Source organism: Nerophis lumbriciformis, linkage group LG07 (assembly GCF_033978685.3).
Source record: "Nerophis lumbriciformis linkage group LG07, RoL_Nlum_v2.1, whole genome shotgun sequence".
Classification (NCBI taxonomy): domain Eukaryota; kingdom Metazoa; phylum Chordata; class Actinopteri; order Syngnathiformes; family Syngnathidae; genus Nerophis; species Nerophis lumbriciformis.
The window spans coordinates 17,825,001-17,848,189 of record NC_084554.2 but is presented as its reverse complement, the minus strand read 5'-3'; the positions used below and the strand labels follow the sequence as shown (position 1 = coordinate 17,848,189).

The window sequence follows — 23,189 nt, the reverse complement described above, 5'->3', positions numbered from 1 at the left end:
TTACCTTCACGCCATGTCCAGTCCAACTTTACTTGTATCTCCGGAAAACAAACATCCCATAGACCAGAGGTCGGCAAACCAAAATGTTGAAAGAGCCATATTGGACCAAAAATACAAAAACAAATCTGTCTGGAGCCCCAAAAAATTAAAAGCCATATTACATACAGATAGCGTGTCATGAGATACACATGGAATTAAGAGGACTTAAAGGAAACTAAATGACCTCAAATATAGCTACAAATGAGGCATAATGATGCAATATGTACATATAGCTAACCTAAATAGCATGTTAGCATCAATTAGCTTGCAGTCATGCAGTGACCAAATATGTCTGATTAGCACTCCACACAAGTCAATAACATCAACAAAACTCACCTTTCATGCACAACCTTAAAAGTTTTGTGGACAAAATGAGACAGAAAAAGAAGTGGCATAAAACACGTCCTAGAAAGTCGGAGAAAGTTATACATGTAAACAAACTACGGTGAGTTCAAGGACCACCTTAATTAGTAGGACAAAACGGCGCTCATCAAATACTCGAATCAGTGAAGCATGTTTAATATAAACAGTGTGCATTATAACAATTAGGGAGGTTTGTGTCATGTTTGTCCTCTTACAGAAACCATATTAAAACAAAAAAATATATTTTTTCCCCTCTTCTTTTTCCATTTTTCATACATTTTTGAAAAAGCTCCAGAGAGCCACTAGGGCGGCGCTAAAGGCTCTAGAGCCGCGGGTTGCCGACCCCTGCCATAGACCATGTCATGACAAGTATGACCTTATCTACCACTTTGATGTTTATTTCACCTTCGTTACTTCTATTTTTGGCCAATTTAAATGACACCGACGATGCATTCACTGGCTGTTTGTAATCCGTAGTTACTCTTAACTTTTTTTATAGCTGATGGTGCGTTCAAGGATCACAAAAATGTTCAGTATTTGGGCAGGCGAAGGTCTTTTGTTGGGTCAGTGCTTTTCTAGTTTTAGTTGCTCTACTGCGATTAGTTGTATTGTCTATAAGGTGACTTTGGGTTACTTTCTACAAATAAAATGTATGTATTCAGTTCTTGGAACATGCCCATGGACAATCAAAAAAGAGCCACACTTTGGAATCATCAGTTGATTCCTTGCTGCCAACATTCTGAGCTCTGCAGGAAAGTGAAAGTGTTCGTGTACTTGGACAAATAACAAAGCTGGTGATACCTTGAAGCCACTTTAAATCCTAAAGAGTGGAAAAAAAAAAGATTTTGTTGATGTTTTTTTCTTAGCCAAGCTTAATTCTAATGACAAGTTAATTGTTGACCAAAGCCCACTTGAGTAAAAATGTTGGCATGTGTTTGAATGTTGATTTAATGTCTGAATAAGCATCCTATTATATGCAGTTGGAAATATAAATTGCTTTCTGAGAAAGCTGGTGTGAAATTGAAAATGACTCAACATTTTATTTTGAGTGACATGAAAGTAGGAAAGCTTTGCTAGTGCTATAACAAGATTTCCCCCTCATTTAATACCTACCCCAGGAATGTGATCATCAGGATTTGTCAGTTAGTTTGCGATATAACTTAAAAAGTTATGGGTGGATTTTGATGACCACGTTAGCTTGCGTCTCAACTTCTCTGTGTGCACGCCTCCACTCACAGAGACAAAGATGCTGGATGACAGACAAGAGGATTCACTCTGTTTATTTCATTGCTAAAGATAGCTCAAAAAGTTAAGGGTGGATTTTGACGAAACTTTCAGGACATTTCAGAAATAGTATACGGAACAAGTGCTTATATGTTGGGTCTGATCTAGATTACTTTCTGGATTTAGGATTTTCTTGAAGGATTCTTTTGGTATTTGGTAGATAAGGCCTGGTGGAGGTACCAGTGCTTTTGTAGTTTCACATTTTTAAAAAAAATTGTTGTGACGTCACATCAGAAGCAATCCGCCATTTTCTCAAACACGAGTCAAATCAGCTCTGTTATTTTCCGTTTTTTCGACTGTTTTCCGTACCTTGGAGACATCATGCCTCGTCGGTGTGTTGTCGGAGGGTGTAACAACACGAACAGGGACGGATTCAAGTTGCACCAGTGGCCCAAAGATGCGAAAGTGGCAAGAAATTGGACGTTTGTTCCGCACACTTTACCGACGAAAGCTATGCTACGACAGAGATGGCAAGAATGTGTGGATATCTTGCGACACTCAAAACAGATGCATTTCCAACGATGAAGTCAAAGAAATCTGCCGCCAGACCCCCATTGAATCTGCCGGAGTGTGTGAGCAATTCAGGGACAAAGGACGTCGGTAGCACGGCAAGCAATGGTGGCAGTTTGTTCCTGCAGACGAGCGAGCTAAACCCCCTGGATGTCTTGGCTCACACCGTCCCTTATGCCACCAAAGATGATCAAGAGAAGAATATCGACCCTAGCTTCCCTGGCCTGCTGACATCAACTCCAAAACTGGACAGATCAGCTTTCAGGAAAAGAGCGCGGATGAGGGTATGTCTACAGAATATATTAATTGATGAAAATTGGGCTGTCTGCACTCTCAAAGTGCATGTTGTTGCCAAATGTATTTCATATGCTATAAACCTAGTTCATAGTTGTTAGTTTCCTTTAATGCCAAACAAACACATACCAATCGTTGGTTAGAAGGCGATCGCCGAATTCGTCCTCGCTTTCTCCCGTGTCGCTGGCTGTCAATCAATCAATCAATCAATCTTTATTTATATAGCCCTAAATCACAAGTGTCTCAAAGGGCTGCACAAGCCACAACGACATCCTCGGTACAAAGCCCACATACGGGCAAGGAAAAACTCACCCCAGTGGGACGTCGATGTGAATGACTATGAGAAACCTTGGAGAGGACCGCATATGTGGGTAACCCCCCCCCTCTAGGGGAGACCGAAAGCAATGGATGTCGAGTGGGTCTGACATAATATTGTGAGAGTCCAGTCCATAGTGGATCCAACATAATAGTAAGAGTCCAGTCCATAGTGGGGCCAGCAGGACACCATCCCGAGCGGAGACGGGTCAGCAGCGCAGAGATGTTCCCAGCCGATGCACAGGCGAGCGGTCCACCCCGGGTCCCGACTCTGGACAGCCAGCACTTCATCCATGGCCACCGGACCTGTGCCCTCCCCCCTCAAGGAAAAGGGGAGCAGAGGAGAAAAGAAAAGAAACGGCAGATCAACTGGTCTAACAGGGGGGCTATTTAAAGGCTAGAGTATACAAATGAGTTTTAAGATGGGACTTAAATGCTTCTACTGAGGTAGCATCTCTAATTGTTACCGGGAGGGCATTCCATAGTACTGGAGCCCGAATAGAAAACGCTCTATAGCCCGCAGACTTTTTTTGGGCTCTGGGAATCACTAATAAGCCGGAGTTCTTTGAACGCAGATTTCTTGCCGGGACATATGGTACAATGCAATCGACAAGATAGGACGGAGCTAGACCGTGTAGTATTTTATACGTAAGTAGTAAAACCTTAAAGTCACTTCTTAAGTGCACAGGAAGCCAGTGCAGGTGAGCCAGTATAGGCGTAATATGATCAAACTTTCTTGTTCTTGTCAAAAGTCTAGCAGCCGCATTTTGTACCAACTGTAATTTTTTAATGCTAGACATAGGGAGACCCGAAAATAATACGTTACAGTAGTCGAGACGAGACGTAACGAACGCATGAATAATGATCTCAGCGTCGCTAGTGGATAAAATAGAACGAATTTTAGCGATATTACGGAGATGAAAGAAGGCCGTTTTAGTAACACTCTTAATGTGTGATTCAAACGAGAGAGTTGGGTCGAAGATAATACCCAGATTCTTTACTGATTCGCCTTGTGTAATTGTTTGGTTGTCAAATGTTAAGGTGGTATTATTAAATAAATGTCGGTGTTTAGCAGGACCGATAATCAGCATTTCCGTTTTCTTGGCGTTGAGTTGCAAGAAGTTAGCGGACATCCATTGTTTAATTTCATTAAGACACGCCTCCAGCTGACTACAATCCGGCGTGTTGGTCAGCTTTAGGGGCATGTAGAGTTGGGTGTCATCAGCATAACAATGAAAGCTAACACCGTATTTGCGTATGATGTCGCCTAGCGGCAGCATGTAAATACTAAAGAGTGCAGGGCCAAGAACCGAACCCTGAGGAACTCCGCACGTTACCTTAACATAGTCCGAGGTCACATTATTATGGGAGACGCATTGCATCCTGTCAGTAAGATAAGAGTTAAACCATGACAAAGCTAAGTCTGACATACCAATACGTGTTTTGATACGCTCTAATAAAATATTATGATCGACGGTATCGAAAGCAGCGCTAAGATCAAGAAGCAGCAACATAGATGACGCATCAGAATCCATCGTTAGCAGTAGATCATTAGTCATTTTTGCGAGGGCTGTCTCCGTAGAGTGATTTGCCCTGAAACCGGATTGAAAAGGTTCACAGAGATTGTTAGACACTAAGTGTTCATTTAGCTGCTGTGCGACAATTTTTTCGAGGATTTTCGAAATAAAGGGAAGGTGGGACACCGGTCGGTAGTTTACCATGAGGTCAGGATCAAGGTTAGGTCTTTTGAGCAGAGGATGAATAACCGCTTTCTTGAATGCTAGGGGAACAGTGCCAGAGGAAAGTGATAAGTTTATAATATTTAGCACTGATGGACCTAATAATACAAAAAGCTCCTTGATAAGTTTCCCAGGAAGTGGGTCAAGTAAACATGTTGTTTGTTTTATCCCACTTACACGCTGTAATAGTTCCTCTAATGTTATTTCATCAAAAAGAGAGAGACTATTTTGTATTGCAGTATCCGTCGTAGATACAGTTGTATCTGTGTTCATAGAACCCAGTTGTAGCTGGGATGCGTTGTCTTTAATATCCTTTCTAATGAGTTCAATTTTCTTATTAAAGAAATTCATAAAGTCATCTGCCGAGAGGGTGGAGCTATTGGGAGGAGTCCCTTGTTGGGTTAGCGATGCTACTGTACTAAACAAAAATTTAGGGTCGTTTTTGTTGAGGCGGATGAGATTTGAGTAATATTTAGCTTTAGCTAAGGTAAGCATGCGTTTATACGATATTAAACTATCACTCCATGCTTGATGGAAAACCTCAAGCTTGGTCGCGCGCCATTTGCGTTCCAACTTTCTACATGATAATTTATGAGCTCTGGTTTCCTCTGTAAACCATGGGGTGCGCCTTTTAGGGGCCCTTTTTTGTTTTAGCGGTGCTATACTATCAATGGTTTTGCGCAGGGCATTGTCAAAGTTGTTAGTGAGGTTATCAATAGAGCCGACATAATTTGGGAATGGTGCCATTACCGAAGGCAGTAGGTCAGCAAGAGTCATCGTTGTGGCGGCATTAATGTTGCGGCTGCTATAGCAGTTATTATTATTATTAGTTTGTTGACAATGAGTCAGAACTTCGAATTTTATAAGGTAATGATCGGACATTACTTTAGTATACGGGAGTACCATAACTTTGGAGGTGGTGACACCCCTGACCAGCACTAGATCTATCGTATTGCCGTTGCGATGCGTAGGTTCATTTATTATTTGTGTAAGACCACAGCTATCAATTATAGTCTGGAGCGCCACGCACTGAGGGTCCGATGGGGTATTCATATGGATATTAAAGTCCCCCATTATGATTATATTGTCTGCATGCGTCACTAGATCAGCAACGAACTCTGAGAATTCATTAATAAAGTCCGAGTAGGGCCCTGGGGGGCGGTAGATAACAGCCATATCGAGAGGCAGCGGTGCGACAGACCTCATAGTAAGCACCTCAAACGATTTGTATTTATTATTTAGGTTAGGGGTAAGGTTAAAGTTTTCATTGTATATTAGTGCGACCCCCCCACCCCTTTTAAGGGGACGGGCAATATGCGCATTCGTATAGTTAGGAGGAGATGCCTCATTTAGCGCAAAAAATTCGTCTGGTTTGAGCCAGGTTTCGCTAAGACCAATGACGTTAAGATTGTTGTCTCTAATGACCTCATTAACTAATAACGTTTTGGGAGACAATGATCTTATGTTTAAAAAGCCCATATTATAAGTATTGGGCTGTTTTGACGAGTTTTTGTTTAAATTATCCGTAGTAGAAATATTAATAATGTTGCGTTTATTATACGTTGTGCACTTTAAATAGTTTCGACCATACCTAGGAATTGATACGACGGGAATTTTCAGATTGTTTGCTTGATGCTGCGATCGACTGAACGCATCATGATTTGCCACCTCAGTAGAATGCATATCTACCCCGGACACATTCACAACAGAAAACATATTATGTGAGTTGTGTGTTATTCTAAGAAAATTGCTATGCGTACAGGAATTATCCAGCCTGGTGCTGGCTAGTTCTAGCTTAACTGACTCCTCACCCGGACTAGCAGGCTCTGTAATTGCCTGTGACCGGGCTTGCTCTAGTGTAGTTAGTCAAATGTGACTTAAACAGTAGTCTATATTCTTAGACAGGATGATGGCGCCTTCCTGGTTAGGGTGAAGGCCGTCCCTCATCAGCAAGCCTGGTTTGCCCCAGAAAGAGGGCCAATTATCAATAAACGTTAGTCCCTGTTGTCTACAGAAGCTAGCCAGCCACTTGTTAAGCGAGACTAATCTGCTATATCTCTCATCATTGCCTCTCGCAGGCAGGGGGCCAGAGACAATTACTCGATGCCTGGACATCTTTCTAGCGAGATCACAAGTCCTGGCTATGTTTCTCTTTGTAATCTCTGACTGTCTCATTCTAGTGTCATTGGAGCCAACGTGTACAACTATATTCGCATAACTAGTGGTGCGATTAGCCTGTCGTACGTGTTTACTAGGCCTGTTGCGAGTTAGCTCCCTAAGATTAGCCTCTATGTCAGGTGCTCGGGCCCCCGGGATGCACTTAATTGTGGCTGGTTTGCTAAGCTTTATGTTTCGGGTGATGGAGTCCCCTATGACTAAGGTGTGGTGCCCGGTAGACTGGGGTGTAGGACTAGCTAAAGAGCTAAATCTATTATGCGTCTCAACCGGTACACCGTAGCTTGTAGGCCGCTTAGGACTGCTACAGGCTGGGCTAGTTAGCTCGCTACAGCTAACGCTAGCAGATGTGTCCGCAACATCTAAAGTTACGAGATTACTCTGCTCTAACTGGCGGACACGGCCCTCTAGCAGAGCCAGCCTCTCCGTGAGTAAGGTGCAAGACGCGCAGGAAGCCATACTCACGGTGTTTTCTGTCACCGAGTGAAGTTCCTGCTGTCTTCCGAGAAGTCCTGGTCACGGTGTGCAGGAGTAGACTCCTTCTGACCGGCGCCCGGCGACGCCTTTCTCCGCGCTAGCTTCGTTAGCTTAGCAGCTAGCTGCTAGCTAGCTGCGGGAGGGGTGGAGAGACAGAGATCGGGTGATTTGCAAGTTAAATAGTACTACTAAATATGTTGAGAAAGTAATAAAGAAAGCTGCAGAACAATTTAAAAGCACACAAATAGAACGATACTTAGCTTTTTCGAAACAGCGAGCAGTCAGCGAGCAGTCACGCACGGTGACCGGAACCGGAAGTTGGAACGTGTCGTGTCGTTTTCGTCGGTTTCGCTTGCATACGGTTCAAACCGATATGGCTCAATAGCTTCAATTTCTTCTTCAATTTCGTTTTCGCTACCTGCCTCCACACTACAACCATCCGTTTCAATACATTCGTAATCTGTTGAATCGCTTAAGCCGCTGAAATCCGAGTCTGAATCCGAGCTAATGTCGCTATAGCTTGCTGTTCTTTCCGCCATGTTTGTTTGTGTTGGCTTCACTATGTGACGTCATAGGAAAATGGACGGGTGGTTAAAATCAGGCACTTTGAAGCTTTTTTTAGGGATATTGCGTGATGGGTAAAATTTTGAAAAAAACTTCGAAAAATATAATAAGCCACTGGGAACTGATTTTTAATGGTTTTAACCATTCTGAAATTGTGATAATGTTCCCCTTTAAGATCAATAATGTGCACCATGATTGTAAGGTAAATAATTAGAGGCAAATCTAGTTTTTTTTGCAGAGCACACTATGTATAAAAGCAATTTAAAGTGTTTCTAGATGCATAAAAATACAAGAATGCAAATAAAATCATGGTTAAAAATAACCATCATTTAAATAATAAAAAAAAGAGTGCAAATACAATTTTATTTAATCGTCATACGCACAGTTGAATAAAAATGTTTTCAGCCTGAATCTGAACTTTGCCAAAAGTAAGGCTTGTCTCACATCTTCTGGAAGAATGGTCCAGATTTTAGCAGCATAAAACACAAATTCAACCTCCCCATGTTTAGTCCAGATTCAATACAAGTACAATTCTTGGTAGACGATTTGGTTCAGAATCAAACCTATACGTGCTAAATAATATTTGGCATGTTTAGATGATATAATACAATCTTTTTAAAACAGGTCACAGCGTCACAACCCGCCTCGGGTGAAGGTAATGTAACCTTTGCAAACCAGACTTTCAAATCAAGGATGGCAAGGCACGCACTTGGTAACAGTTTACAATCATTTATTGAAATCCCAAAAGTCTCAAAAGGTGAACAACGACAGGAAAAAAACAAAGCACCCACAATCTCAGTAGAGGTTTGATGCATGGAGACCAAAACTCCTGCTCAGGACAGAGAACCTCCTCTGGCAGTGACAGACAGCAGACCGTCAGAAAAATGGCATTTTCCAATTTAAATAGCCCATAGCCCCGCCCACTAGCTGGGACCAATTTGACAGGGGGGAATTAAGAAAACAGTTATTTTGTAAATTACACCATAAATAACCATCACATGTCTAAAAAGTATTCACATAGTACTTTTGCATGTGTAGAGCCATATTTTTCGGAGTATAAGTCGCACCGGAGTATAAGTCGCACCAGCCGAAAATCCATAGTAAAGAAGGGAAAAAACCTATATAAGTCGCATTTTTTGGGGAAATTTATTTGATAAAACCCAACACCAAGAATAGACATTTGAAAGGCAATTTAAAATACATAAAGATTAGTGAACAAGTGTACGTTATATGAGGCATAAATAACCAACTGAGAACGTGCCTGGTATGTTAACGTAACATATTATGGTAAGAGTCATTCAAATAACTATAACATATAGAAGATGCTATACGTTTACCAAACAATCTGTCACTCCTAATCGCTAAATCTCATGAAATCTTATACGTCTAGTCCAGGGGTCGGCAACCCGCGGCTCCGGAACCGCATGCGGCTCTTTGATCACTCTGATGCGGCTCAGCTGCATACTTGCCGACCCCCGATGTACCCGGGAGACTTCCGGATTTCAGTGCCTCTCGCAGAAAACTCCCGGGTTTAATATTCCCCGATTTTCACCCTTATAACAATAATAAGGGCGTGCCATGATGGTACAGCATTTTGCGCCTTCTGCAATCTGTATGAACAGCATGCCAGCCCAGTCTCTTGTTATATGCATCTTCTGCTTGCACACGTAAGTGACAGCAACGCATACTTGGTCAACAGCCACACAGGTTACACTGACGGTGGCCATATAAAACAACTTTAACACTCTTACTAATAATGCGCCACACTTTGAACCAAAATCAAACAAGAATGACAAACACATTTTGGGAGAACATCTGCACCTTAACACAACATAAACACAACAGAATAAATACCCAGAATCCCATGCAGCCCTGACTCTTCCGGCTACATTATACACCCCAGCTACCACCAAACCTCGCCCCCACCCCAACCCTGCTCCCTCACACATCAACCCCCCCTGTGCGTCCGTTGAGGTGGGCGGGGTTTGGTAGCGGGGTGTATAATGTAGCCCGGAAGAGTTAGGGCTGCATGGGATTCTGGGTATTTCTTCTGTTGTGTTTATGTTGTGTTACGGTGCAGATGTTCTCCCGAAATGTGTTTGTCATTCTTGTTTGGTGTGGGTTCACAGTGTGGCGCATTATTAGTAAGAGTGTTAAAGTTTTTTATACCGCCACCGTCCGTGTAACCTGTGTGGTTGTTGACCAAGTATGCCTTGCTGTCACTTACGTGAGCAAGCAGAAGCCCTATACATCGTGTGGTTGGGCAGGCACGCTGGTTGTAGTGGGCGCTTAATGCTGAACCATCACGGCACGTTCGAGAGAACAGTTGACCTGAAATTCGTAGTCTGTCGGAAAAATCGGGAGGGTTGACAAGTATGACACTGTCAAGCTTCATTCATATAAAACCCGCGGGCCGCACCAACAGTCAGTTTTCATATTAAGGTGTGGGCTGCTTTTCTGAGACCCTTGGTTTATACATAGCACAAAGCAAAAAAAAACTTTGTATGCAGTGTTATTTCATTTTAAATTTCAAAAGATTTTTGTGGCTCCCATTGTTTTCTTTAATTTGTGAAACTGGTCAAAATGGCTCTTTGACTGGTAAAGGTTGCCGACCCCTGGTCTAGTCTCTTACGTGAATGAGCTAAATAATATTATTTGATATTTTAGGGTAATGTGTTAATCATTTCACACATAAGTCGCTCCTGAGTATAAGTCGCACCCCCCGGCCAAACTATGAAAAAAACTGCGACTTATAGGCCGAAAAATACGGTAGTCATTTTTGTACACAGTGTATTCAGGCTTAGACAACACAACTTTCAAATGTCCAGTGTCCTTCTGTAACACCCGGCTTTTGAGGATGATGGTTCGACCCAAATTTGGCCTAATTAGTGAATGCAGGTGTGTTCACCTATACAAAGCCCTCAACCCCACCCTGACTCTTTTAGTCAGCTGTTCAGAGCCATGGTGAGTGACAGGTTACAATTTGTTTGTTGAGCACATGCTTTTCACTAGTGATGGGTTGATGAGGCGTCATGAAGCGTTTCGACACATTGCAAAACTGTATTGATACTGTGTTGATACTGTGTCACTAAATACTGACATCTGCTGGACATTAAAAATCCCTACAGGCAACCTATGGACCGACTCAACTGACACTGATTTTATGACCTAGTACAGGGGTCGGCAACCCGCGGCTCTAGAGCCGCATGCGGCTCTTTAGCGCCGCCCTAGTGGCTCTCTGGAGCTTTTTCAAAAAATTTATGAAAAATGGAAAAAGATGAGGGGAAAAAAAATCTATTTTTGTTTTAATATGGTTCTGTAGGAGGACAAACATGACACAAACCTCCCTAATTGTTACAAAGCACACTGTTTATATTAAACATGCTTCACTGATTCGAGTATTTGGCGAGCGCCGTTTTCTCCTACTAATTTTGGCGGTCCTTGAACTTACCGTAGTTTGTTTACATGTATTACTTTCTTCGACTTTCTAGGACGTGTTTTATGCCACTTATTTTTCTGTCTCATTTTGTCCACCAAACTTTTAAGGTTGTGCAGGAAAGGTGAGTTTTGTTGATGTTATTGACTTGTGTGGAGTGCTAATCAGACATATTTGGTCACTGCATGACTGCAAGCTAATCGATGCTAACAGGCTATTTAGGCTAGCTATATGTACATATTGCATCATTATGCCTCATTTGTAGCTATATTTGAGGTCATTTAGTTTCCTTTAAGTCCTCTTAATTCAATGACACACTATCTGTATGTAATATGGCTTTTAATTTTTTGTGGCTCCAGACAGATTTGTTTTTGTATTTTTGGTCCAATATGGCTCTTTCAACATTTTGGGTTGCCGACCCCTGACCTAGTATATACAATAATATAAACCAAGTCATTGTATTTCATTTAGGATTATTTCATATCTTCATTTAAATAAAAATATTTTTTATCTTTTTTAGATATAGTCAATAAATAATGTGAACATGTATCATAACATGGAAATCTAAGAGAACGTGTTGTGAATGAGAATGTTTGTGGACTGGGAAATTATTATTATTATTTTTTACACATTTTTATTAAAAAAAAAACAGTTTTTCCAACGTATTCAATTTTAGACGCTTTCTCTTCTTAGTTATTATTTCTCCGGCTGTAGAAAAGACCCACTCACAGGGCACAGAGGAGGCGTCAGTGCGACACAGTTCGCGTATCGGTCACGTGACCAAAACAGCTCATGATCGGTCACGTGACTTTCTAAAAGCGGTACGCGCACCGACACAGGGTTTTGCTCTATGAGCTCGACGCATGCGCCGATGCATCGGTGTTTCCTGACTCATCACTAGTGCACGGTTTGTAAGGAAGTTTAAGGTCAAACAGTGACAGTGTGGGGTCAAACTGTCACACACAGGTTCCAGAAGCTTATCTTGTATGATACTTAAGCACAGATATGGCTAAAAAAAACATATTTTTAAGAATCGATTCTAGTAAATTGTGAATTAATTCAAAATCGTAATAAATAAGAATTGCGACTCAGATTTGAATTGATTTTTCCAGCAGCTCTTGTAGTCCAGACAAAGGCATGGATTAGTCTTTGAGTCTATTTTAGAAAGGGTTCCTTTGATTTTGGCAGTATTTTTCGTTGGTACAACAGGTGGTAAAACATGACATCCCTCCTTTTGGTGGAAAAAAACCTATTTGTCAATAAGTCAGAGCATGAACAGCCATTTGTTTGCAAAGGTAGATAAATAATGATATGCTAACATCTTGGCAAACTTCCATTTTGTTCCGTGAAGTTTAATCATTCCTGTCATGTGTACATTTCAGTGGTTTGTGTGTGTTTTTGGCAACATTTTGCTGTTCCATTTGTGCGTTTCTGCTTTGGGATCGTTTCTGCTTGGACATTGCTTGTGAGTCCTTATGGTTATGGTTACGGTATCAACTTATTTCAAACATGCATACATTTACAATTTGATACATCTCATAACTTGCAAATTCTCATTTCTTTTTACATTTGACAAATTTAGAGGAAAAAAATGTGTCTGGGGGCCGGTATATCTGATTTTTAGGAACACTAATACAAAAAACTCACAATAATGTCTGATTGAAACCTAAAAACTAGGGCTGTGAATCTTTGGGTGTCCCACGATTCGATTCAAAATCGATTCTTGGGGTCACGATTCGATTCAAACTCCATTTTTTTTCAATTCAACACGATTCTCGATTAAAAATAAATAAATAAAAAATTCCCGATTCAAAAGGATTCTCTATTCATTCAATACATAGGATTTCAGCAGGATCTACCACCGTCTGCTGACATGCAAGCAGAGTAGTAGATTTTTGTAAAAAGCTTTTATAATTGTAAAGGACAATGTTTTATCAACTGATTGCAATAATGTAAACACACAAATGTAAATCCAAGACAATATGTTGTCTGATTTATTCATGCTTGCACAAATTTTAACTAGAACAAAACGTTTTAAAGACCTACTGAAATGCGATTTTCTTATTTAAACGGGGATAGCAGGTCCATTCTATGTGTCATACTTGATCATTTCGCGATATTGCCATATTTTTGCTGAAAGGATTTAGTAGAGACCATTGACGATAAAGTTCGCAACTTTTGGTCGCTGATGAAAAAGCCTTGCCTGTACCGGAAGTAGCAGACGAGTAGCGTGATGTCACAGGTTGTGGAGCTCCTCACATCTGCACATTGTTTACAATCATGGCCACAAGCAGCGAGAGCGATTCGGACCGAGAAAGCGACAATTTCCCCATTAACTTGAACAAGGATGAAAGATTCGTGGATGAGGAAAGTGAGAGTGAAGGACTAGAGGGCAGTGGGAGCGATTCAGATAGGGAAGATGCTGTGAGAGGCGGGTAGGACCTGATATTCAGCTGGGAATGACTAAAACAGTAAATAAACACAAGACATATATATACTCTATTAGCCACAACACAACCAGGCTTATATTTAATATGCCACAAATTAATCCCGCATAACAAATACCTCCCCCTTCCCGTCCATATAACCCGCCAATACAACTCAAACACCTGCACAACACACTCAACCCCACAGCCCAAAGTACCGTTCACCTCCCCAAAGTTCATACAGCACATATATTTCCCCAAAGTCTCCAAAGTTACGTACGTGACATGCACATAGCGGCACGCACGTACGGGCAAGCGATCAAATGTTTGGAAGCCGCAGCTGCATGCGTACTCACGGTACCGCGTCTGCGCATCCAACTCAAAGTCCTCCTGGTAAGAGTCTCTGTTGTCCCAGTTCTCCACAGGCCAATGGTAAAGATTGACTGTCATCTTTCGGGAATGTAAACAATGAAACACCGGCTGTGTTTGTGTTGCTGCAGTCGACCGCAATACACCGCTTCCCACCTACAGCTTTCTTCTTTGCTGTCTCCATTGTTCATTGAACAAATTGCAAAAGATTCACCAACACAGATGTCTAGAATACTGTGGAATTTTGCGATGAAAACAGATGACTTAATAGCTGGCCACCATGCTGTCCCAAAATGTCCTCCACAATCCGTGACGTTGCGCGCTGGCGTCATCATACCGAGACGTTTTCAGCAGGATATTGCGCACGAAATTTAGAATTGCACTTTAGTAAGCTAACCGGCCCTTTTGGCATGTGTTGCAATGTTAAGATTTCATCATTGTCAGACTGCGTGGTCGGTAGTGGGTTTCAGTAGGCCTTTAACATCTGACTGAATTTGACACTCAGTTACTATACTCACTCAGTTACCAGAATAATAAAATACAGTAATACAACTCCTGTGACTGTAACATCAATCGAATACAATTGATAGGCTAGGCTAGCTGCCAGTCTTTGCCAGAATTTGCCCAAACATTACCATAAATTATACAAAAATACTGTAACTGTTCATTATGAACTACTTCTTTGTGTAAAACAACAAAATAAATGATTCATAAATCAAATGAGTTTAGGCTAGCTGCCTTTATATTTTTGAGAGCATGCCACTTACACAAATAAAATGACACAAATACTAGTTAGTTATGTCTCTATTTTTCTTGACAAAACACAAAAGCAGTAATAAAATGTCTGTAACACAAATACAATTGGTAGGCTTAGGCTAGCTGCCTTTATATTTCTGAGAACTTCTGAGAACCAAAAATAAAATGATCTAATGATAATGTCAATTACCGGTAGTGATTTTTAATCACTGCTATGTTGAAATTGTAACTAATATTGATACTGTTGTTGATAATATTAATTTTTGTTTCACTACTTTTGGTTTGTTCTGTGTCGTGTTTGTGTGTCCTCTCAATTGCTCTGTTTATTGCAATTCTGAATGTTGCTGGGTCGGGTTTGGTTTTGGAATTGGATTGCATTGTTATGGTATTGCTGTGTATTGTTTTGTTGGATTGATTAATAAAAATAAAAAAATAAATAAAATAAAAATTGTAATAAATAATAATAAAATAAAAATAAAAATCGATAAAAAAAAAAAAAAAAGATTCTGAATCGCACAACGGGAGAATCGCGATTCAAATTCGAATCGATTTTTTTCCCCACACCCCTACTAAAAACGTTATGACAGACCGCCTTAAAAAACGGAATGGAATTTTTAATTTTTTTACTGAATGAGACACCCAGAATGTACATGAAAATAAAGAATGTGGGGTTTAAAATATGAACTATGAAGGATAAAACACTGAATATTGACAACATATGAATGTCACACCACCTGTCCATCGACATATTTTACCATTAAGCGAAACGCAACAAAAATGCAATAAACACATAAAAAAAACCCACCTACAATCTGACATATCTGATACATCACTAAGCTTTAGAACTTTGTTGTAAAAATCTCCTTCCGCGTCTGTCCCTGACACCCGCATTTCAGGCTGGCCGCTCTGGAAACACTCTGTGGAAACGCTCCCCACCCACACTGCTTGGTGCCTCGTCTTAGCTGGTGTGACTTAGATCACCATAGTAACTAATTAGATTACCATAGTAACTAATTAGATTACCATAGTAACTAGTATATCATGCACAAGCGCAGATTCCGACCATTGAAATACTTTGTATAGTTCAAGACTTACGGTAATTTAAAAACATCACTGCACATCATAATGGCAGCTACAGTTTCTTAGACTTAGACTTAGACTTCCTTTTTATTGTCATTCAAATTTGAACTTTACAGCACAGATAAGAACGACATTTCGTTACATAAGCTCATGGTAATGCAGGATAAAAAAGCAATAAGGTGCATATATAAATAATAAATATATATAAATAATATATAAATATATATATATAAAATAAATAAACATATATATAAATAAATAAATAGATTACTGTACAGATAAATATATTGCACTTTTTCACATGCATCCACGTTTATGGATGTATGTTATATTGTATTTTTTATTCCAGCGAGTTAATCCATTTTGGGGGGAGTTGAGGAGATAATTTAATTATGATGCGTTCAAGAGTCTTACGGCCTGAGGGAAGAAGCTGTTACAGAACCTGGAGGTTCTGCTTCAGAGGCTGCGGAACCTCTTTCTAGAGTCCAGCAGTGAAAACAGTCCTTGGTGAGGGTGGGAGGAGTCTTTGCAGATTTTCTGAGCCCTTGTCAGGCAGCGGCTTTTTGCGATCTCCTGGATAAAGGTCTAAAAAAATTATTTGGGAATGTCCGACGGGCCAGATTGAAAAGCTTAACGGGCTGCATGCGGCCCCTGGGCCTTCATTTGCCCAGGTCTGCAATAAAACGACCACTTAAATTATATATATGTTTTTAGCTTTTTAATTCCAGTAAATTTAAAACACACTTTTACACAGGCACACGTTCACAATATGTACACACACTTAAAGTAAGATAGTCACAGCTGTCCTGAGTCTCCACACATTTACTTTCTATCAACTTCTGTCTGTTAAGTGTAGTTTAAATCCACACCTGCTCTTGGAAACATCAACGCTAGGTTTGGATTCTTCTAAGTTTGTATCGCTGTTTGGAGTGTGATCCCTTCATTATCATACCGAGAGCAGACGTAAAAACAGCACAGTTAAAGTTATGTTGCAGTGGCTTCAGATGAAAAAAAAGTATCTAGTATTAAAGTTGGCATAAGGCAAAATAAAAGTTTGCATTAAGTTGGATATGAATAGGTGAAATTATTCAAAAGTCACAGCTGGGAAACTTAAACATTTCAGAAGGTTTTCTCTCCCAAGTGGAAAATTACTTCCAGTACAAATCCCTTCCAATCGCTGATGTTTCCTTTTTCCAATCTTCTTCTTTGAAGTTTGAGTTTGAATAAGCAGGTTTTTTTTTTACACCCTATAAATCTTGCACTTTTCTCTGGTGGGAAGTATCCAGCAGAAGACTCTCACCTGAAGATACCTCAGTAACTTAAGTCTGATGCGGTGACCGTTGGAGCACCTGGCAGTTAGTCTTATGACAGAATTAAAACCAACGACCTTTTGAGCTAAACATATTCTGTGCTTTTTCACCAACTTTACTTTCACTTGGTTCTCTCTAGAAGTGAGCTCGCAACCAGTAAGGGGTGACTTGACATATTGTAATAATAATCATTAAAGGCCTACTGAAATGCGATTTTCTTATTTAAACGGGGATATCAGGTCCATTCTATGTGTCATACTTGATCATTTCGCGATATTGCCATATTTTTGCTGAAAGGATTTAGTAGAGAACATCGACGATAAAGTTCGCAACTTTTGGTCGCTGATAAAAAAGCCTTGCCTGTACCGGAAGTAGCAGACGAGTAGCGTGACGTCACAGGTTGTGGAGCTCCTCACATCTGCACATTGTTTACAATCATGGCCACCAGCAGCGAGAGCGATTCGGACCGAGAAAGCGACGATTTCCCCATTAATTTGAGCGAGGATGAAGGATTCGCAGATGAGGAAAGTGAGAGTGAAGGACTAGAGGGCAGTGGGAGCGATTCAGATAGGGAAGATGCTGTGAGAGGCGGGTGGGACCTGATATTCAGCTGGGAATGACTAAAACAGTAAATAAACACAAGACATATATATACTCTATTAGCCACAACACAACCAGGCTTATATTTAATATGCCACAAATGAATCCCGCATAACAAACACCTCCCCCCTCCCGTCCATATAACCCGCCAATACAACTCAAACACCTGCACAACACACTCAATCCCACAGCCCAAAGTACCGTTCACCTCACCAAAGTTCATACAGCACATATATTTCCCCAAAGTTACGTACGTGACATGCACATAGCGGCACGCACGTACGGGCAAGCGATCAAATGTTGGGAAGCCGCAGCTGCATGCGTACTCACGGTACCGCGTCTGCGTATCCAACTTGAAGTCCTCCTGGTAAGAGTCTCTGTTGTCCCAGTTCTCCACAGGCCAATGGTAAAGCTTGATTGTCATCTTCCGGGAATGTAAACAATGAAACACCGGCCGTGTTTGTGTTGCTGCACTCAGCCGCAATACACCGCTTCCCACCGACAGCTTTCTTCTTTGCTGTCTCCATTGTTCTTTGAACAAATTGCAAAAGATTCACCAACACAGATGTCCAGAATACTGTGGAATTTTGCGATGAAAACAGACGACTTAATAGCTGGCCACCATGCTGTCCCAAAATGTCCTCTACAATCCGTGACGTCACGCGCTGATGTCATCATACCGAGACGTTTTCAGCAGGATATGTCGCGCGAAATTTAAAATTGCACTTTAGTAATCTAACCCGGCCGTATTGGCATGTGTTGCAATGTTAAGATTTCATCATTGATATATAAACTATCAGACTGCGAGGACGGTAGTAGTGGGTTTCAGTAGGCCTTTAATAATAATCAGTCCTGTCTGCAATTGCGCCAATTCAAGAAAATTTAACCAATCCCTGCAAATGATGCACTTCTTTGCAACTTTGTCCGATGCCTGCAACTTTCCTGCACATTTTAGCCAGTCAGTGTGATTTTCATTAATAATTTTGTCTCTGAGCGGCGCTCAAACACACACGTCAACTGTCTAATCAAAACTTATGTTTGTTTCTTGCGTAACAGGAACAATATATCAACTCTTTAGTCATCAAACCACACACTTGTCGTCCTTCCACGTAGCTCAGATCTACAAAACCCAAAACCAGTGAAGTTGGCACGTTGTGTAAATCGTAAATAAAAACAGAATACAATGATTTACAAATCCTTATCAACTTATATTCAATTGAATAGACTACAAAGACAAGCTACTTAACGGAAGACTTTGTTATTTTTTGCAATTAATTGCTCATTTGGAATTTGATGCCTGCAATATGTTTCAATAAAGCTGGCACAAGTGGCAACAAAAACTGACAAAATTGAGGAATGCTCATCAAACTCTTATTTGGAACATCCCACAGGTGAACAGGCTAATTGGGAACAGGTGGCTGCCATGATTGGGTATAAAAGCAGCTTCCATGAAATGCTCAGTCATTCACTTTGTGAACAGATGCGTGAGCAAATTGTCGAACAGTTTAAGAACAACATTTCTCAACGAGCTATTGCAAATAATTTAGGGATTTCACCATCTACGGTCCATAAATTCATCAAAAGGTTCAGAGAATCTGGAGAAATCACTGCACGTAAGCGATGATATTATGGACCTTCGATCTCTCAGGCGGTACTGGATCAAAAACCGACATCAGTGTGTAAAGGATATCACCACATGGGCTCAGGAACACTTCAGAAACCCACTGTCAGTAACAACAGTGCGTCGCTACATCTGTAAGTGCAAGTTAAGACTCTACCATGCAAAGCGAAAGCCATTTATCACACAGAAACAACGCCCGAGATCATCTAAGATGGACTGATGCAAATTGGAAAAGTGTTCTGTGGACTGACGAGTCCACATTTCAAATTATTTTTGGAAACTGTGGACGTTGTGTCCTCCGGAACAAAGAGGAAAATAATCGTCCGTACTGTTATAGGCGCAAAGTTGAAAAGCCAGCATCTGTGATGGTATGGAGGTGTATTAGTGCCCAAGGCATGGGTAACTCACACATCTGTGAAGGCACCATTAATGGTGATAGGCACATACAGGTTTTTGAGCAACATACGTTGCCATCCAAGCAACGTTATCATGGACGCCCCTGCTTATTTCAGCAAGACAATGCCAAGCCATGTGTTACAACAGTGTGACTTCATAGTAAAAGAGTGCGAGTACTAGACTGGCCTGCCTGTATTTCAGACCTGTCTCCCATTGAAAATGCGTGGCGCATAATGAAGCCTAAAATACCACAACTTAAGCTGTACATCAAGCAAGAATGGGAAAGAATTCCACCTGAAAAGCTTCAAAAATTTGAATTAAAAGGACAGGCCATGTAACACAGTGGTAAAATTGCCCCTGTGCCAACGTTTTTGCAATGTCTTGCTGGCAATAAATTCTAAATTAATGATTATTTGCAAAAAAAATTAAGTTTGTCAGTTCGAACATTAAATATCTTGTCTTTGCAGTTTATTCAATTGAATATAAGTTGAAAATGATTTGCAAATCATTGTATTCTGTTTTTATTTATTAATTACACAACAATTTACAATCTTATTGGTTGAAAGTAAAAATCTAGTATTTCACGTTTGAGTTTTTTTTCCCTCCGGTGTCGATGAGATATATTTAATGGATGTGTAAAATTATAAGAGGCCAACTGTATTGTTTATATTGAATTATTTTGTTAGTCTTGTTCGAAGTGTGATAACTTGGTGTTAAATGTAAAGGACAAGCTGAAAACATAACATGTGATATCCACAGGGGGATCCAGGGCTGCCAGGAGAAGCAGGCCTAGTGGGACCTCAGGTAATGTCTCACCTGGATGAATTAATCATGTGTCTTGGAAGAAGTGTCTGTGACCTCAAATTCACACATTGATTCCTTTGTTTTAGGGGGAGAAAGGCTTGCAAGGACCACCAGGAATAAACGGAGCACCGGTTGGTTTCAGTTCCTTTTTAACAAAACACACTAGGGTTATACTGGTTTTACGAGCAGAGGAGTATGTTCGGCAACGCACAATCACAGAGTACTTACAAGCAGACAGTGTGTAGACAGAAAAGGGAGAACGGACGCATTTTGGCTTACAAACTAAAGATAAAGGTGAAGCTCTAACACTGAAACGCCCTCAGGAAGAGGTGCTTTAAGCATGGCTAGCTAGCTAGCTAGCGGCTAACGTCCAGCTGCAGTCGGCAGTGTTTTATCTTCTTCTAAATCACTAATCCTCGCCTCCATGGCGACAAATAAAGTACGTTTCTTACAAGTATCATCCCTGCAGGACGAGGAATAGCTGAACATGCTTCACTACACACCGTAGCTCACCGGCGTCACAATGTAAACAAACGCCATGTGATGTTAAAAGTTCTGTTTAGTACAAATGTTTGGAAAGCCGTGACACGTCAGAGGGGCTTAACAACTGTTTGTGTGTTATTAACATTAAAAAAAAAAAAAGAATTGCTGCGCTACATTATATAAGTATTTTCTATTGAATAGTCACATAATTCAATGATCACGGGCCAAATGAAATTGTTAAATGTCAAACGTGGCGGATGTACACGCCTTTTGCTGTGGTTGCACTCACAAGACAACAATGTGCATTTTGTAGAGATGTCCGATAATGGCTTTTTTGCCGATATCCGATATTCCGATATTGTCCAACTCTTAATTACCGATTTCGATATCAATCGATATATACAGTCGTGGAATTAACACATTATTATGCCTAATTTTGTTGTGATGCCCCGCTGGATGCATTAAACAATGTAACAAGGTTGTCCAAAATAAATCAACTCAAGTTATGGGAAAAAAATGCCAACATGGCACTGCCATATTTATTATTGAAGTCACAAAGTGCATTATTTTTTTTTAACATGCCTCAAAACAGCAGCTTGGAATTTGGGACATGCTCTCCCTGAGAGAGCATGAGGAGGCTGAGGTGGGCGGGGTTGGGTGAGGCGGGGGGAGGGAGTTGCGGGGGGTGTGTATTGTAGTGTCCCGGAAGAGTTAGTGCTGCAAGGGGTTCTGGGTATTTGTTCTGTTGTGTTTATGTTGTGTTACGGTGCGGATGTTCTCCCAAAATGTGTTTGTCATTCTTGTTTGGTGTGGGTTCACAGTGTGGCGCATATTTGTAACCGTGTTAAAGTTGTTTATACGGCCACCCTCAGTGTGACCTGTATGGCTGCTGACCAAGTATGATTTGCATTCCCTTGTGAGCGTGAAAAGCCTTAGAAATTATGTGATTGGGCCGGCACGCAGAGGCAGTGCCTTTAAGGTTTATTGGCGCTCTGTACTTCTCCCTACGTCCGTGTACACAGCGGCGTTTTAGGAAGTCATACATTTTTGAAACCGATAATTTTGAAACCGATACCGATAATTGCCGATATTACATTTTAAAGCATTTATCGGCCGATAATATCGGCAGTCCGATATTATCGGACATCTCTAGTTTTATTGTTTGTGTTATGGCGCCATCTTTTGGACAAGTTCGCTCACTGCAGATGCTGCAGTGTCCTTTCATTTGCTGGTAGAGCTTTCAACAGGTGTGCAACAGAGTGCCGTTTAGTCATCTAGTCATCCATAGAGTTTCTAGTCGAATGGATTCTTCATTCATAACTCCAAGCAGTCTTTGTAAATTTGGCAATATAACTAAAACTGTTTATACTTACTAAACCGTCCCATGTGTGATATATGTAGGAGTGTTTTCATACATATTTGAGGTGGGCGGGGTCGGGGGGTGGCGGGGTTTGGTGGTAGCGGGGGTGCAGCCCGGAAGAGTTAGGGCTGCAAGGTGTTCTGGGTATTTGTTCTGTTGTGTTTATGTTGTGTTACGGTGCGGATGTTCTCCCGAAATGTGTTTGTCATTCTTCTTTGGTGTGGGTTCACAGTGTGGCGCATATTTGTAGTGTGTGTTATATTTATATAGCGCTTTTCTCTAGTGACTCAAAGCGATTTTACAAAGTGAAACGCAATATCTAAGTTACTGTTATTTGTAACAGTGTTAAAGTTGTTTATACGGCCACCCTCAGTGTGACCTGTATGGCTGTTGACCAAGTATGCGTGGCATTCTCTTGTGTGTGTGAAAAGCCGTAGATATTCAAGATTCAAGATGCTTTATTATTGTCCATTCTTTAACATGTACAAGACACATAAGAACTGAAATTTCATTTCCGGCACATGTGACTGGGCCGGCACGCAAAGGCAGTGCCTTTAAGGTTTATTGTCGCTCTGTACTTCTCCCTACGTCCATGTACACAGCGGCGTTTTAAAAAGTCATAAATTTTACTTTTTGAAACAGATAGTAATAATTTCCAATATTACATTTTAAAGGAGGGGTCCCATGGGGTAAAACAATTTGGCTGGGGGCCACGCTATGTATATATATATATATATGTGTGTGTGTGAGTGTGTGAGTGTGTGTATGTGTGTGTGTGTGCGCGTGTG

General features: G+C 40.9%; 1 protein-coding gene across 1 annotated transcript in view; it reads left to right on the top strand.

Annotated features, from left to right (window-relative positions):
• LOC133609791 (uncharacterized) overlaps window positions 1–23,189 on the top strand; it is a 205,355-nt gene that overhangs the window by 74,278 nt on the left and 107,888 nt on the right. The window contains exons 7-8 of the mRNA XM_061965742.2: window positions 20,514–20,558; window positions 20,645–20,689. Coding sequence (XP_061821726.1) covers window positions 20,514–20,558; window positions 20,645–20,689 — 90 coding nt within the window. The remainder of the gene's footprint in view (window positions 1–20,513; window positions 20,559–20,644; window positions 20,690–23,189) is intronic.